Source organism: Pan paniscus, chromosome 1, assembly GCF_029289425.2.
Source record: "Pan paniscus chromosome 1, NHGRI_mPanPan1-v2.0_pri, whole genome shotgun sequence".
Lineage (NCBI taxonomy): Eukaryota > Metazoa > Chordata > Mammalia > Primates > Hominidae > Pan > Pan paniscus.
In genome coordinates this window covers 38,888,992-38,905,239 of record NC_073249.2, presented here as the reverse complement: position 1 = coordinate 38,905,239, position 16,248 = coordinate 38,888,992, and the positions used below count along the sequence as shown (strand labels likewise).

The following is a 16,248-nucleotide window of genomic DNA, read 5'->3' as shown; positions in this document are numbered from 1 at the left end:
CTGCCTGGGGGACTATATCATCATGATTCTGGCCGCCTGGTCTTTTTTTTTTTTTTTTTTTTTTTTCTTTTTTTTTTGAGATGGAGTCTCACTCTGTCGCCCAGGCTGGAGTGCAGTGGTGTGATCTCGGCTCACTGAAAGCTCCGCCTCCTGGGTTCACGCCATTCTCCTGCTTCAGCCTCCTGACTAAGTGAGACTTCACTGGCCACCTGGTCTTCTTACTCACAGTCCGACCCAAAGGGAGAGAAGGGCACTGGCTACATGATCAGAGGTTCAGGAGGAACAAGCATGCTAGTTAGAGAAACCAAGGCAGTGTCGTTTATATGGACTGTACCAGTTTGGTGGTGTCAGGAAAAGGCTGTGACTTAAAGGGTCTGCCATAGCTCAGCGCTATGGGATGCCTGGTGTGAGGCTCAAGCACAAAGTCAGGCTCCCCAGCTAGCGCATGGAGTTGCAGCTCTTCCAATCCCCTGCTCAGGGCAGACCCAGAGATGGGACAGGGTTGTTCTCTCAGGTGGAAAGCTCCAGGACTACAACTAGGTGGGGCTTGGAAGGCCAAGGTTGACCCTCCACTCACTGCCACACCAGCCTCTCCCTGCCCAACCCCCCCTCACCTTCTTCCCTTTGGCTAGTGTGGTGTTGGGCTTTTGAAACATATTTCGGGCTGAGTGCGGTGGCTCACACCTGTAATCCCAGCACTTTGGGAGGCTGAGGTGGGAGGATTGCTTGAGCCCATGAGTTTGAGACCACCCTGGGTAATACAGACTATGTCTCTACTAAAAAAATTAAATATTAGCCAGGCGTGGTGATGCACACCTGTAGTCACAGCTACTCTGGGGGCTGAGGTGGGAGGATTGGTTTAACCCAAGGGGTTGAGGCTGCAGTAAATGTGATTGCACCGCTGCACTTCAGCCTAGGTGACAAAGCAAGACCTTGTCTCAAGAAAAAAAAAAAACCCATATATATATGTGTGTGTGTATATACATATATATATTTTAAGTGAACATCTGAGACACGAATATTACAAACGGACTCATATATTGGAAAAGTGGAAGGTACCTGGGAGATCTACTCTCATGGCCTATATTTCTAGAGAGAGCTTACACTTGCTGAGACACTTACGCTACTAGAGAGCAGTGTTTCTGCACCAGAATCTCCTGGAGAGCTTGTTAAGTTTAATTGCTGGGCTCCTTCCCCAGAATTTTGGAATTGGTATGTCTGAGGTGGGGCCTGAGAAGCTGCGATTCCAACAAGTTCCCAGGAATGCTGCTGCTCCAGCAGCCACATCTTGAGAACTACTGTGGTAGAGCAATCCATTTAGTCATACTATGAATTTAAATTATAAATATAGTTGTCTAGTCTACCATTACTATAAATATCTTTTATTGATATGCTTGTCTATGTCTCTTTTGAACAGGTATTTTGATGTTGGACTGCATAATTTCTTAATCAGGTAAGCCAATAATTTTTATTTTAGATAACATTGAATAGCATGTCTATTATGAAAGACTGAAATGGAAAATCCTTGTTAAGTATCTTGATAAATAATGGCACTTATATATATACTTGTCAAGAAAACATTGCTAACACTATGGTTTTTTCTGTTTCCCAGAATCACACGATTAAACAATTAAAGAAATCAATGTTTAAAGAGGCTTATTTCTGAAGTGATAGTTACCTAAGATCTTGACAAGTATAATTCCAACTACTAGGCTGCTGGGAAAACTAATTGAAAAATTAGGAGTGCCAGCTTGTATTCAGACGTTAAACAACCCCCTTAACCAATTTTCCCTCCACTGAATTTAATCTTTTTAAGTGGAATCTTCCAGTTGCTTTATAGTTGTGAAGATACAACCTTGTTCATAATTGAAAGAGATTACAGATGGCAGTTTATATCCTAGTTTATTAATGATTTTTACCAGAGTTGGCTTATGGGACATATTAATTTCAAATAGCTGTTCAATCTAACAGAGGTTAAATGGAAATAGACCAGCATATTAATCGTAGTTTTAAGAATATGCGTATTTTGTCTGCTATCAACTTTGCTGTGTTTTCTAAATGTATTAATATTGAGCATGTATTACTCTAATGCTGGTAAATAATGATCATTAAAATGCTTGTCAGAAATATTGAGGGAAGCAGAAATGGTTGCCGAAAGACTGCAAGCTAAAGATGACAAGGAAACCAGAAATTATGTAGAGCAATTTGCTTTCTGCAGGTATGCATCTCTAAATGCTAGTTAATTCTGACTAATAGCCTGATAATGAACAGTCTGTAGACTCCATGTGAATTTTGGGTAAGTGTTATGGTGGTTCTGTTCTGTACAATGCATGGCCATCTCCCTATTGGTAAGATGCTCTTTGAGAGGAAGTGTACATAATTGACATCACCTTTATCCCCACCAAAAACCACATTTCCTCCACACTGGATATGGTGATGTTCCGAGTGAGGCCATGCATACCTTGTCCTCTTTGACCTCTTTTCCAAGGCTCATCCAAGTCTGCACAATGAAATCTCCTTGGCCTCCCCCATACTCAAGGAATAAGGATGGTCCTGGCTTTCTCCAGGATCCAGACACAGATAATAGTGTGTGAACTGCTATCTTCGACACAGCAAGGATAAATACATTTTAGCAGGAGGGACAAAGAACCAGCAGTCATGGGAAAGCAGGCATGAACATTCCATATTTGAACTGATCAGAAGAATCTGTCTGGATGTATTAATACTTCAGGGAGTAGTTCGAGTTTTTTATTTAATGTCTTTGGTGCTTTGTACAACTCCCATTGTACTGTTCCCTTAATGCCTTGTAGTGGATGCAAGTTTGTACTCTTCTTATTTTTTCTGGTAAATTTCTTGAGGTCAGCGATCATGTCTTAGTCACCTATCAATGATTAGATTCAGAAAGTTGTATAGGATCAACCTTCAACAAACATTAGGGCTAGGAGGGAATGAATGAGATGAGACAGAAAGGACAAGGGGGGTGAGGCAGGTTGAGAAAAAGCTGTACAGTCATTTATTCAGCAAATAACTTAAGCCTACCATGTCCACTTACTTGGATATGTCTGGGAATGCTGTCACTTGCAAAAACAGACATTTGATTTGAAGCTTTCCATGTGTTTATCCCTTGCCAGGCCTGTAGTTAGAGAGAGCAGTGGTCTGCCTTTGCGATCCCTCTTCTCTTTCCTTCTTCTGGGCTCCAACCATTCCTCCTATGTTGGGTCTGGAGGAAGGAGAGGCAGTGGTCAAGTGTCTCTAATGTGACTGAGACTGGTATCCCCTTGCTCTGGCAGGAGGCCCTTTTGGGCAGGTGCTGGAAGATGCTCTAACTGGTCACCTTAACCAGTGTTCTGTGAAGCAAGCAGAACTGGGAGGGTAAGGCTTCTCTCTACCTTGCTGTGCTGTATTCTGTGTTTCCTTTCCCTCATTCAGGTAGGGGGCAGAGTAAATCAGCAGGTTTATTGCTTATCCAACTGGGGAATGAGAAGTCAGTTTTGCAGGCATCCCTAGCCTCTGGGAGTAGATCTCTTCCTCTCCCATCACATGACAGTGCGCCCCAATAAGCAAACAACTTAATGACTCCAAGGAGTCCCTTCATCTTTCCTCTTCCCAGCTTGGGAGTAAGGGGTAGGGGTGTTGAAGACGGTGGCTGGGAGCAGAGTCAGTTCTCCATCTCACAGTAATCCCAGAATGGGGTGGATCTCACCTCTTTATTTGTAGCTCTCTTCAGAAAGTGAGTATTTTCAGGCCAGGCATGGTGGCTCACGCCTGTAATCCCAGCACTTTGGGAGGCTGAGGCAGGTGGATCATGAGGTCAGGAGATCGAGACCATCCTGGCTAACACGGTGAAACCCTGTCTCTACTAAAAATACAAAAAATTAGCCGGGCATGGTGGCGGGCTCCTGTAGTCCCAGCTACTCGGGAGGCTGAGGCAGGAGAATGGCATGAACCTGGGAGGCAGAGCTTGCAGTGAGCTGAGATTGCGCCACTGCACTCCAGCCTGGGCGATACAGCGAGACTCCGTCTCAAAAAAAAAAAAAAAAAGTATTTTCAGCCAGGTGCAGTGGCTCATGCCTGTAATCCCAGCACTTTGGGAGGCCAAGGCAGGCAGATCACTTGAAGCCAGGAGTTCAAGGCCAGCCTGGGCAATATGAAAAAAAATAGTGCCTCTACTAAAAATACAAAAATTAGCCAGGCGTGGTGACACACACCTGTAATCACAGCTACTTGGGTGGCTGAGGCATGAGGATCACTTGAACCCAGAAGGCCAAAGCTGCAGTGAGCCGAGATGGGGCCACTATACTCCAGCGTGGGTGACAGAGTAAGACTCTGTCTCAAAAGAAAAAGAAAAAGAAAAAGAAAAAAAGGTATTTTCTGCCCCCAGCTTGGGAGGGAAGTCAAACCTGATGGGACCCAGCACCATTTATGACTGGACACCTTAGTAAGAACTGTTTCACTGGGACAGTGACCCTGAGGCTAGGTTGAAGACGGTGGGGTTAGCAGTGAGGGAATGGCAGCAGCAGCTCCTTTAAGAAGATAAGCTGTGAAGGGGAAGAAAGAAAGACAGGGCAGCTGGTGGAGAGGGCGGGTGGAGTGGATATTTTTTTCTTTTTAATGGGATGAACTCTTGTATTTAGCCACCAGAAGGTCTTAAGTGTCCTTTAGACTTAGAGAAAGCAGTTTCATTTAGGTGGAGAGAAGTAGAGCCTGATTCCTAGGGGGAGTGAGCGGTCCCTTAGTAACCTCAGACAGCAATGGCATTTTCTTGTAAATATGTCATTAGAGAAAACCTTAGAGGGTTGGAAGAGTGAGAGGGATGGTACTTAAGGAATCCTTCTCACTCTATAATGGACAAGAGAAGAAAATATACTTCCCTTTGTAAAAGAGCAAATGTGGGAGAAATTGTCATACGTTCCCCACACCCCCTCAAGATTAACTACATTTATTAGCTCCAACAAGCTCTTAATGTGCAGTTTGGTTTGTCAGGCTGTATTGAATGCTTAGTGTTTGGCATAAAAAAAAAAAAGCTGCAGCATGCCTGAAATTAATCAGCTGCATCTTTTAAATTGATGGAAGTCATGTCGACTTCTCTGGAATGACGTAAATTTCCACAAAGCCAAGAGCCCTATCTTTGATCTCAGACTAGGCATTTGCAAGGAGGGACATGCTTCCTTTTAAGCCTTGGAGTGCTCCACTGAGCCATGGGGGCAGGAAAGAGCTGTCACATTTAATGAAATGTGGGCACTTTTGATATTAGTGTTTTGTGATGACTGTGGGAAAATTCAGTGAGCCCAGTCCTGCATCTTATAGAAATCATAGACAGAAGCAGCAATCACAACTCACCTAGGGATGGCCTCAGAAGAAGCCTACTGGCTGGAGTTCTTAAATGTGACACCGCACAAGAAAAGGTGACCAACCTGGGGAAAGAGATTACAGAATAAAAATCTCTGTTTCATTATAGATAACAGGGTGGCTTGTTTAAATTTAGCTTAGTTTAGCTTTGGCAAGAAAGTGATTTTGGTTTGATTCTTGCTGACTGAGGCATTTTTCTTTTATTTTTCTTTCTTTTATCTTTGAATAGATATGGGGTTTTGCCATGTTTCCCAGACTGGTCTTGAACTCATGAGCTCAAGCGATCCTCCCGCAGTGCTGGGATTACAGGTGTGAGCTACTGCACCTGGCCAGCACTTTTCATCTTACTCAGAACTGTAGCCAGCACTGTCTCTTTTAAGACAAAGGTGTACATGTGGTCTCACTTATATGTGGAATCTAAAAAAATTGAACTCATGGAAACAGTAGAATGGTAGCTACCAAGGTCTGGGAGTAGGGACTGAAGAAATGTCAAGGAATACACAATTTCAGTTAGAGAGGAGAAGGAAGTTCAAGAGCTCTATTGTATCATAGGGTGACAATAGCTAATAATGATGTTTTCTTGAAAATTGCTAAGACAGGAGATTTTAGGCTTTCTCACCACAAAAAAGATAAATATATGAAGAAATGCATGTGTTAATTAGCTTGATTTAACCATTTCACAATGTAAAAGTATTTCAAAACATGTTGTACACCATAAATATATACAATTTTTGTCAGTTAAAAAATAATATTTTAAAAACGATGAATGATACTTGTTTTGTTGCCTCCCCCACCTCTGACTGCTCCTATCTGACCTCCTCAGGTGGGGCAGTAGTTTTCAGCAGGATAACATCATGAGCAGGATAACATCATGACTTTAAAAAAAAATTGATACACTGTATTTATATTTATGGGGTACAATTTGATGTTTTGATGTATCTATGTTGTATAATGATCAAATCAGGTTAGTTAGCATATTGGTCATCTCATACATTTATTATTTGTGGTGAGAACATCCAAAAGCCTCTCTTCTAACTATTTGGTAATATACAATACCTTACTGTTAACCATTGTCACTCTACTGTGCAATCGGACACCAGAACTTACTCTTCCTATCTAACTGAAACTTTGTACCCCTTTGCCAGCCTCTCCCTATCCTCCCCTCTCTACCCCCTCTATGGTAACCACTGTTTTATTCTCTGTTACTGTGTTATGAATCTTTTTAAGCTTCCACATATCAGTGAGATCATGTGGTATTTGTCTTAGTTTGTCTGGATCTTCTCAGTTAACATGACGTCCTCCAGATCAATCCATGTTGTCACAAATAACAGGATTTCATTCTTTTTTATGGCTGCATAGTATTCCATTGAGTTGCCAAAATCAAATAAAATATAGAGATGAATCTCTAAATTTAAAACATTTTATTTGGCCCCAGGCACGGTGGCTCGCACCTGTAATCCCAGCACTTTGGGAGGCCGAATTGGGTAGATCACTTGAGGCCAGGAGTTTGAGACCAACCTGGCCAACATGGCAAAATCCCATCTCTACTGAAAATACAAATATTAGCCGGGTATGGTAGTGCACGCCTATAATCCTAGCTACTTGGGAGGCTGAGGCATGAGAATCTTTTGAACCTGGGAGGCGGAGGTTGCAGTGAGCTGCGATCATACTACTGCACTCCAGCCCTGGGTGACAGAGCAAGACACCGTCTCAAAAACAAACATTTGGGAAGCAAGAAGTTTCAATTCAGGGCATACATACAGACCAGGTGGTCTTCGGTATGTCCAGAGAACAAATAGAAAGTTGGGAGTTTTATTAGAAAGAGAAATGTTATGTATTGTTTTGAAAGAAAGCTCATTGGCACTAGAGAGGCTTTTGAGAGATGGTAAGCTCTGATTGGTGACTGATGATGGTAAATAAAACCAGTGTTAGAGTCTTGGGAGGTCATTTCAGCAGCTACTAGGTAAAACTGGTCTTAGGGTTACAGCAGTCTGTTTTAGCACCTGAGCTTGTGGAACATTTAACTCTTGGAGCAGGTGCTATGTGTCCCTAGTGCTTTTCTTCCTTGGCCCCTCAACTCTGATTTAGTTGGGTATGACAAGAGTGACCCAATTTGTATAATTAACTTTCACAGTGTGTATATGCCACATTTTCTCTATCTGTGCATCTGTTGTTGGACACTTGAGTTGATTCCATCTCTTGGCTATTGTCAATAGTGCTGCAGTAAACATGGGAGTGCAGATATTTCTTCAGTATACTGATGTTCTTTCCTCTGGACATATACCCAGTAGTGGGATTGCAGTATCATACAGTAGTTTGGTTCTTAATTTTTTGAGGAACCTCCAAACTGTTTTCCAAAGTGGCTGTACTCATTTACATTGTCACCAACAGTGTGCAATGTAAAGGGTTCCTTTATCTGCACATCCTTGCCAACAATTTTCTTTGCATTTTTTTTTTTTTTTTGAGGCAGGGTCTCCCTCTGTCACCCAGGCTGGAGTGCAGTGGCGTGATCATGGCTCACTGCAGCCTCAACCTCCTCGACTCAAGCAATCCGCCTACCTTAGCCTCCAGGTAGCTGGGGCTACAGGCATATACCACCATGCCCAGCAATTTTTTTGTTTTTTGGTAGAGACAGGGTCCTACTGTGTTGTCCAGGCTGCTTTTGAACTCCTGAGCTCAAGCGATTCTCCTGCCTTGGCCTCCCAAAGTGATGGGGTTACAGGTGTGAGCCACCACACTTGGCTTTTTTTTGTTGTTGTCTTTTTGGTAATAGCTATTCCAACTGGGGTGGGGTGGTATCTCATTGTGGTTTTGATTTGCATTTCCATGATGATGGGTGATGTTGAGTATCTTTTCATATACCTGTTGGCCATTTGTATATCTTCCTTTGAGAAATGTCTATTAAAGTCTTCAGCTCATTTTAAAACCCTTTGTTTTTTTGTTTTTTGTTTTTTTGAGATGGAGTCTCACTCTATTGCCCAGACTGGAGTGCAATGGCGTGATCTCAGCTCACTGTAACCTCCACCTCCTGGATTCAAGTGATTCTCCTGCCTCAGCCTCCTGAGTAGCTGGGATTACAGGCACCCACCACCACGCCCTGCTAATTTTTTGTATTTTTAGTAGAGACAGGGTTTCACTGTGTTGGCCAGGCTGGTCTCGAACTCCTGACCTCGTGATCCACCCACCTCAGCCTCCCAAAGTGCTGGGATTATAGGCATGAGCCACTGCGCCTGACCCATTCTGTCTTTTAATTGGGGAATTTAATCCATTTACATTCAGGATTACTATTGATAAGTAAGGACTTACTCCTGCCATTTTGTTCATTGTTTTTCCGTGGTTTTGTAGATTTTTTTTCCTTTTTTCCTCTCACTTTTTTTCGCTCTGGTTTGATGGTTTTCTGTGTTGCCAAGCTTTGTTTGTTTTTTATCTTCCTCATTTGTGTATCTGCTGTAATTTCTTTATGGTTACTATGGGACTAACATAAAGAGTGCTGTAGTTATAATAGAATTGTTAAAGCTGATAACAACTTAACTTTGGGCGTATGACTTTTAAAGGAGTACCTGATACCATCCTCCTCCCAGTGTCTCTGAAACATTAAATTTGTCAATTTATAATTTTTATTGCTCTTTAGGTTACAGATTTAAAATCAGAAAAGTATTCACCTGAATTTTGTTTTCTATATTATTTATATGTATCTCTTTAATTAATTTCAAATACATATTTTGAATAAGAATCTAGCTTTTAAAAAAATAGCAAGATACATTTTCTTTATCGTCACTTTTCGTATTTACTCCAGAGACCATGTGTGAGTTCATCAGAGCCACTACTTTTGTCCTAAGGAGAATGTCTTGATATCCTCTCAGGACTAGTGGAAATGCAAAGTACGGAAATCATTCCACTGATACTTCTTAGGCAAATAGAACAAGGCAGTGAACCTCTGGCATGGCCCTGAAGCTATTTGAGAAGATCTCTGGAGATCTTAATGTAGTCCTTAATATAGTCCTTAGAAGATAATTTTTTTCCACAAATAGATTTTGCATATTAGAATGGTGTTCAATATAGCACATATTCAGTTCATACAAATGCCAACATTTATATGAAATAGTGTGTGCCCTTTTGAAGCATGATTTTGTTCTGATGAGAGAGAAGGTAGAACATGACAGCTGTTCACTGCTTGTAGTGTCTTTTATTCTTCTGGAGGTTGGTGCAGGTTTTCCATGAAGTCTCAAATATCTTTGAATGGCCAGAAGGGCAGCAAATTTCTGCAGTATGGGAGTTGGTGGCTTACTGAATTCTGAAATGATTATAAATGATATTACCTGCTTTTGGGTTTTCCTTGTTGATACCCTATATCTGACCCTTTCGTAAAATTAGCCCTACAGCAGAACAGAATTATTATTTGGGCTAAAAATCATTGGCATTTTGAGTTTTGTGAATGACAGGGTAATTTTTAGCTTTCTTTATATTGGATACCACAAGTCTATCACCACATCTGCTGTAGTTAATTGTAGCATTCCTGGTATTGATGAAGAAGTCTGCTCACCATCATTTGAAGTGTTTCTTGGATGGTGTGGTGTCTGAAATGTTCAAAAAATCTGCCTTGCCTCTTTAAGAAGCAAGGTGGTCAAATGAAGGATTAATTGAGGCTTACCCACTCCCTCTGAGAAGGAAGAGAGCTGGAGATGAGCCACTCTTTTTTTGGTGTCCCCTTAGGACCGTTTAGACCTTTTTGGGCTCTGGGCTGCACTGGAAACAGAAGTTAAGGAGAGAGGTGCACATTTGATCCTGGAAGTAAGACCCAGATGGTAATGGGAAGTTAATTAGCATCTGTATTCAGTCTTGCAGTTTAGAACCAGCTAAAACACATGCATGTTCTCTGTCCACCAGGAAAGAAAGATGAAGCCATTATGTATGTATTTTTAAACACAGAGGTGATAACTCAGAGGCAAAAATACTTGCTTTGTTATGTAGGATTTTAAACTTTGTATTTTGTAAATGTAACATAAAGGTTGATTTCTGTTTAAACAGTTTTTAATAGTGATATAAAAAGTGAATGACCTTATTAAAACACTGCTTCCACCTGAGGTGAGTCTAAAGTGTGTGTCTTTGTGGCCCTAATTAGGCATTGTCGATCATCTTTTAGTGGCATCCAGAGGTGAGAAATGACACCTGGGAGGAGTCCCCAGGTCTCTTTTATCCCTGCCTGATGAAAACTCATCTCCTTTGAAGTGACTGCAGTATCAGTTTCTTTTAAACTTTTCTTTGATTCCACCAGAAAGAAGCTAAGGATCTGTGTGGTGTTCTTGTACTAAAGTGTTTTAAATAAAAAGTGAAGAACATGTAAGTGAAGAGACCCGGGTAACCAAAATAGGCCCCAAAGAGGCAATTAATGAAAATGCAGGCAGGGTGCTGGAGAGAAGTCCACTGGCTCCCATGGGGCTGGGTCCCCCCTTCCATCGTTGCTCCTGCACCCAGTCATTTTCCAAATTGCACTGGCTTTGTCTTCTTAACATCTCTCACATCCACCCCTTCCTTTCTGTTTCTGGAGGAAAAGAATAAGACGCACCGTTGTCTGTGAACTGGGCTTCTTATCTCACAGAGCTGTGATGAGGTTCAATAGTATATGCTAATCACTCAGCCCTGTGCCTGGAAATGATGGAAACTCAAGGCTAGTTTTATCTCCTTGCCCCCCACCCCCCAATCCCACTATACCTCTGGAATCAGAGTAACAGGATTCGAATCCTGGCACGCTCTCTTTCTACCCATAACTTTAGATAACTCATGAAACCTTTCTAAGACCTTGACTACTTATCTGTAAATTGGAAATCACAATTTCTGGCTCAAGAAATTGCTTGCCAGGCTTGAATGGGATGAAGTGTGTCAAAAGTGTTTTAGGGGCCATAACACTCCATGCAGATGTTAGTTATTACTCTGGTCGTCATTTTCTTTCCGACCAGGTTGTCCGAGCCTCTTCCCAGTCCCCTCACCTTTCATGGCTTTTCTTTGACTTTGCTTATGGCCATCCATCAGTCTTACAGAAACCCAGCCCTGATGCTTCCCCTCCCTCCTCAGAACCAGACTTTATACAACCCCGTGTCCTGGGCCCACCACAGTGGGTCTTCAGGCTACCTTTCCATCTCATCTCACCATTATTCCCCTTGTGCCACTGCCACTTGGGACCAAATGCTGTTTTTTGCCCCTACCTCACCATCTCCTAGCATCTTTGTTCCCTATATCAGAAGTGCCTGAGCTTCTCCCATTAGTGCATATCCAAATCCCACCCATCTCAGTCCATCTCAGATGCTGCCTTCTCTGTGCAGCCTTCCTCTCTCTACCTCGATAACACTGCCTCCCAAGCCTCCTGGATCCTGGGAATCTTCCTGGACGCTTTAGATCCCCAAGCTCTACTTCTGGGGATTGGGCTAAGTGGATTTGGGTAGAGTCCAGGAATCAGTATAATTGTGAATCACTCCCAGTGACTCTGATGCTCAGGGGACTTTGGGACCCCTGCTTTAAATAGAGCTTGTATGTGTGTGTGTGTGTGTGTGTGCGTACATGCGCACATGTGTGTTGCAGCCCCCTCCCAGGTAGTGAGCAGGGTCTGACTCATCTGGATCTTCTGCGTAGTACCCCACAATGTCTAATGTCTAGAGGGCTCCTAAACATGTTTAGATAAACTTTATTTTCAAAAATGTAAAAGGACTTAGTAACCGTCTAATTTTCTTTTCATTTAACCCATTTATTTTTATACCAAATTAAGTGCCCTAAGTGCTATTCTAGGTGCCAGGATCAAAGCAGTAACAAGATAGACAATGTCCCTGCCCTCTCTTAGCTCACATCCCAGTGAGTAGATGAGAAAACAAGTAAGCAGTGTGTGATGACATGGGTGAGCATGGAGGACATTAGCTAAATGAAATCAGATGCTCACAGAAGAACGAGAACTGCATGAATCCACTTTTATGAGGTATCTAAAATAAACTCATGGAAGCGAAAACAAAAATGGAATGATGGTTGCCAGGGGGTGGGGGAAGGGAGAGTTGCTAATCGGGTATAAAGTTTCAGGTAGGCAAGATGCATAAGCTCTGGAGATCCACTGTACAGCGTGTGCCTGTAGTTATCAGTACTGTATGGTGTACTTAAAAACCTGTTAACAGGTTAGATCTCACATTAAGTGTTTCTACAATAAAAGTTTTTTAAATGGAAGAACAAAAAGAACCCAAGTAAGCAAGCACTGTCATTCCCTTGATGTGATGGAGGGTGCAGGTGTGAGTGCCGTGTTTGAAGGGCTGGGCAGGAAGGCCCTTTTTAAGGCAGCGGGCAACACAGAGATGAGTGAGGAGGAAGGAGTCACCAGGGAAAGGGCGAGGGCTGGACTGTTCAAGCCAGAGGGAAGTGCAAGCCCCCGCCCCTGAGTTGCAAAGGAACATGCTTGAGGAACAGAAGGGGAGCCTGGGGCTGGCCAGTAGAGGAGCAAGGAGTCCCTCCCTGAGGCTGGAGGAAGAGGGAACAGCCAGACTGTGATGAAGATTGGGCTCCATTTTGAATGTGATAGGAGCCCTTGAAGGGTTTTAAGTAGGGGAGTGACAGGATCTGATTTACATTTTCAAAAGTCACTCTGACAGACTTAGGTGGGAATCTAGAGAAATTGGGATTTTTGAACCTCAACCATGACTGCGCTTCTGCACCATGAACTGGAGCCTGCAGGTCCAGGTCTGTCCTGCTACTTGGGGGTTTCTCAAACAGACAGCTGTTGTAAAAGCTTCTCTGTGTTGAGCAACAATAGACCTAAAATACCTCTTAATTTCTTTCTGCTTGCCTGGTGTGTTCTAAAATATGTAATTATGCGTGTGAACATTAACTTGGAGGCAGTTAAGTGAGGGTGGGTTGTGGCAGTAGGCTCTCTCCAGAAGCATGGGCAGCTGAGTGGAGTTGGGGTCAGGGCTAGGAAATGTACTTGGGATAGAGGTTTGCAGTTTTCCCAGGGTGACAAGTACCCATCTTGTCTTCTGGCCACTCAGCAAACCAGGGCTTTGGCTCCTTCACTGGTTCATCTCTCTTGCTTGGCCATTAGTTAGTGAGGTCTCTGAAGGCCTAGTTCTTAGCCCTCAGCACCCTTGCGTTGATGCCCATTCCCCTTGGATGTCAACCCCTCTTAGGACACAGAAACCCTCTAAATCCACAAGGCTGGCTCATTCTCTGGGGCTGCCAGTGAAATCTGTCACATAATGTGTTGGTGAGTCCTCCCATTTCTTGTCAAAAATTAAATCCCCTTCCAGGCTTTCCCCATCACAGTCATGTCAATGTCCAAGACAACATTCCTCATCCTCCAGATGCAAACACTTGGGGTGCTTTGGAGTCCTTTGCTTATGTTCACAGAATGTTAGAATGGAAGGGCCTTGACGATTATGTTCCACATTTCACTAATATTTCATTTTTAGAAGATTTCTCAGATTCACTCCTCACCCTGATCTTGCTGTTACCACTTTTGAGGAAAAACTTGTTAGAATTATTTGTCTTCCTAGCTGTGCTATATTTGAATTTATTAATGAGAAAATCCAGATTTAAAAAGAAAAAACTAAGAGAAACTCTCAATACTTGAGAATTGAGATGCATAATTTAGTTCCCACCATATATAGCTTTATCAATACAGATGTTCCTGTGAATAAATGTATCTTTTAAAAAAAAATTAAAAAGAGCCCCTGGTGACTTACTCGGGATATTTGCAATGTAGAGACATAGTTTTAAATGTAAAAAGCTCTGAGTCAGCGATGTTGCTTAGAAAGATGGGCTGTGAGATCCATGGTCTTAGGCCACTGCAGATGGGTTATTTACCTGACAGGCCATTTGTTAAGTGTTGTCGCTGCCTTCTTTTGAATTCTTTTCCTAATGCGTGCGCGATCTTTCTGCCTTATGCAGTTGCTGCATCTGGTAGAAGCCATAAATGTTTTTTTCTTCCTTGCAGGAAGAGTCTCAGATCCCTCGTGCCTGAGATTAGATTCCAAAGAAAATGGGAGGTGGGAAGAGGTGGGACCTGGAATGCATTCTGGTGAGCATGGTAGTGGTGACACCCAGCTTGGAGGGGCAGAGGTTCTGGGGTGGAGTCCTACGCGCAGCACTGGAGACAGGGAGCCCCTTTCCCTGAGTCCAGTGGCAGACATGGTTGAGTCCCCACTGGAGCAGTGGTGGTGTAATTTGTCAACAGTTCCTGACTGCATCACCTCTGAGCCTGGCTCTCAGGCCCTGTCAGAGATTGTGCAAACTGCCTAACCTTCCTTAATAAACCAGAGTGGGTTCTGTTTTTTTTTTTTTTTTTTTTTTTTTTTTTGCCACTGAGATAACTAATATGCTTACCTGATGGACATTGGAGATGCCTAGCTCAACAGGGGGAGCACATGATCTTTAGTTAGCTTTGCCTATGAGCTGCGTCAGTTCCACATACCAGAATTAAACAAAATTAGAGCTATTTTTGCATCAGTAACAGAAGCAGCCTGTGGAATGGAAAAGGCATTGGATCAGATGCAGAAGACCAACACTCTAGACTGCCGTACCTCTCTTGCTGCAGTGGTTTTGTGTGAGTCGCTTCTGTTTGGGCCTTAGTTTTCTTATTTGTGAGATGAGAGAATTATACCAGATAAACTCTAAGGTCTCTTCCAATCTCAACAGCCTCTGCTAAGCAGCCTTGCTGTTTCTAATATTAGAGAGCAGCTTCTGTTGTCTAGATATGTGCCAGCCAATACAGTAGCTATTAATCACTCATGGCTATTTAAATTTAAACTACTGAAATTCCATAAAACTACTGTGATGTGATATAATATGAAATATATATTTGGTCTCTGCCTCCCAGTTTCCAGCACAGAGCTCCTAAAACACTTAGATGGGGACACTAGGATAATATTTTGTCCTGATACTTGATCTTTGACCCCAGTTCCTGATGCAGAGTTCTTAAATCCCTCGGAATTTCCTGAGTGATCAGAGGATCTTTTGTTCTAATGAGACAACTCTTGGTGGGCTTTTGGATAGCATCAGGATGGGGGCTGGGTGCCAGGGTAACCAACCATTTGATAAGAGGATTGGAACTTTTAGCCCCACCCTTATCACCACCTTCCAAGAATGAAGAGGCTCCTTCATTCTCTTCTTTCCTTTACTGCATGTGTCTAGGCTGGCTCAGCACCCAGCTCAGACTCCCCTGGAAGCGTCAGGTGCTCCCTTGCAGCATGCTGTGTGGTCTCTCGTGGTTTTTCAGCTCAGGCTCCCATGGCTGATTGCCTGGGTTTGTGTGCTGGATGCATTACTCTTGACCATGTGACCAGCTTAACAGCTCCATGCTTCACTTTCCTTATCTGTAAAATGAAGATTAATAGTAATACCTATTTCACAGGAGGTTTTCGAGGACCAAATAACATAGTACACTTACAGTGCTTAGGATAGTGCTCAGCAGTAATACAATGGCTGTTAGCCATCACCATTATCAGCATCATAAATTCCTGGCTATCTTGTCATTCTTTGGGATCTTAGCAGACTGAGTGGCAACACCTTTAAAAAAATAAATAAATAAGGGAAATGAGTGATTCTGCTTTTGCTTAAGGTTTGGCGATTCACAGGCTCCCTGAGGGCCAGAATCGTGGGGCTTGCTTTCTACTGCAATTTCCTTTGAGCACGTGGCAGAGGATGGTGCGCCAACAGGGTGGCCCTAATGAGTGGAGTTGCCATAGGCCAAACCCAGGCCATCTCTAGTGTGTACTAGCCATGTGACTTTATTAGCAAATATTTAATAGCACTGCTTCAGTTTCCCCATCTGTGAAATGGAGACATTGTCACCTTTGAGAGAAAAGTCAGATACTTTGAAACTCTGAGTTATATCAAGCAAATAAATAAACAAATGGATGAAGTCAATCACTC

General features: G+C 42.8%; 1 protein-coding gene across 5 annotated transcripts in view; it reads left to right on the top strand.

Moving 5' to 3' along the window:
• Positions 1–16,248, top strand: part of HHAT (hedgehog acyltransferase) — a 348,408-nt gene that overhangs the window by 180,510 nt on the left and 151,650 nt on the right. For all 5 annotated transcript variants that reach the window (XM_063597338.1, XM_003814206.4, XM_003814203.4 and 2 more), the window contains one exon: positions 1,418–1,453. In XM_063597338.1, coding sequence (XP_063453408.1) covers positions 1,418–1,453 — 36 coding nt within the window. The remainder of the gene's footprint in view (positions 1–1,417; positions 1,454–16,248) is intronic.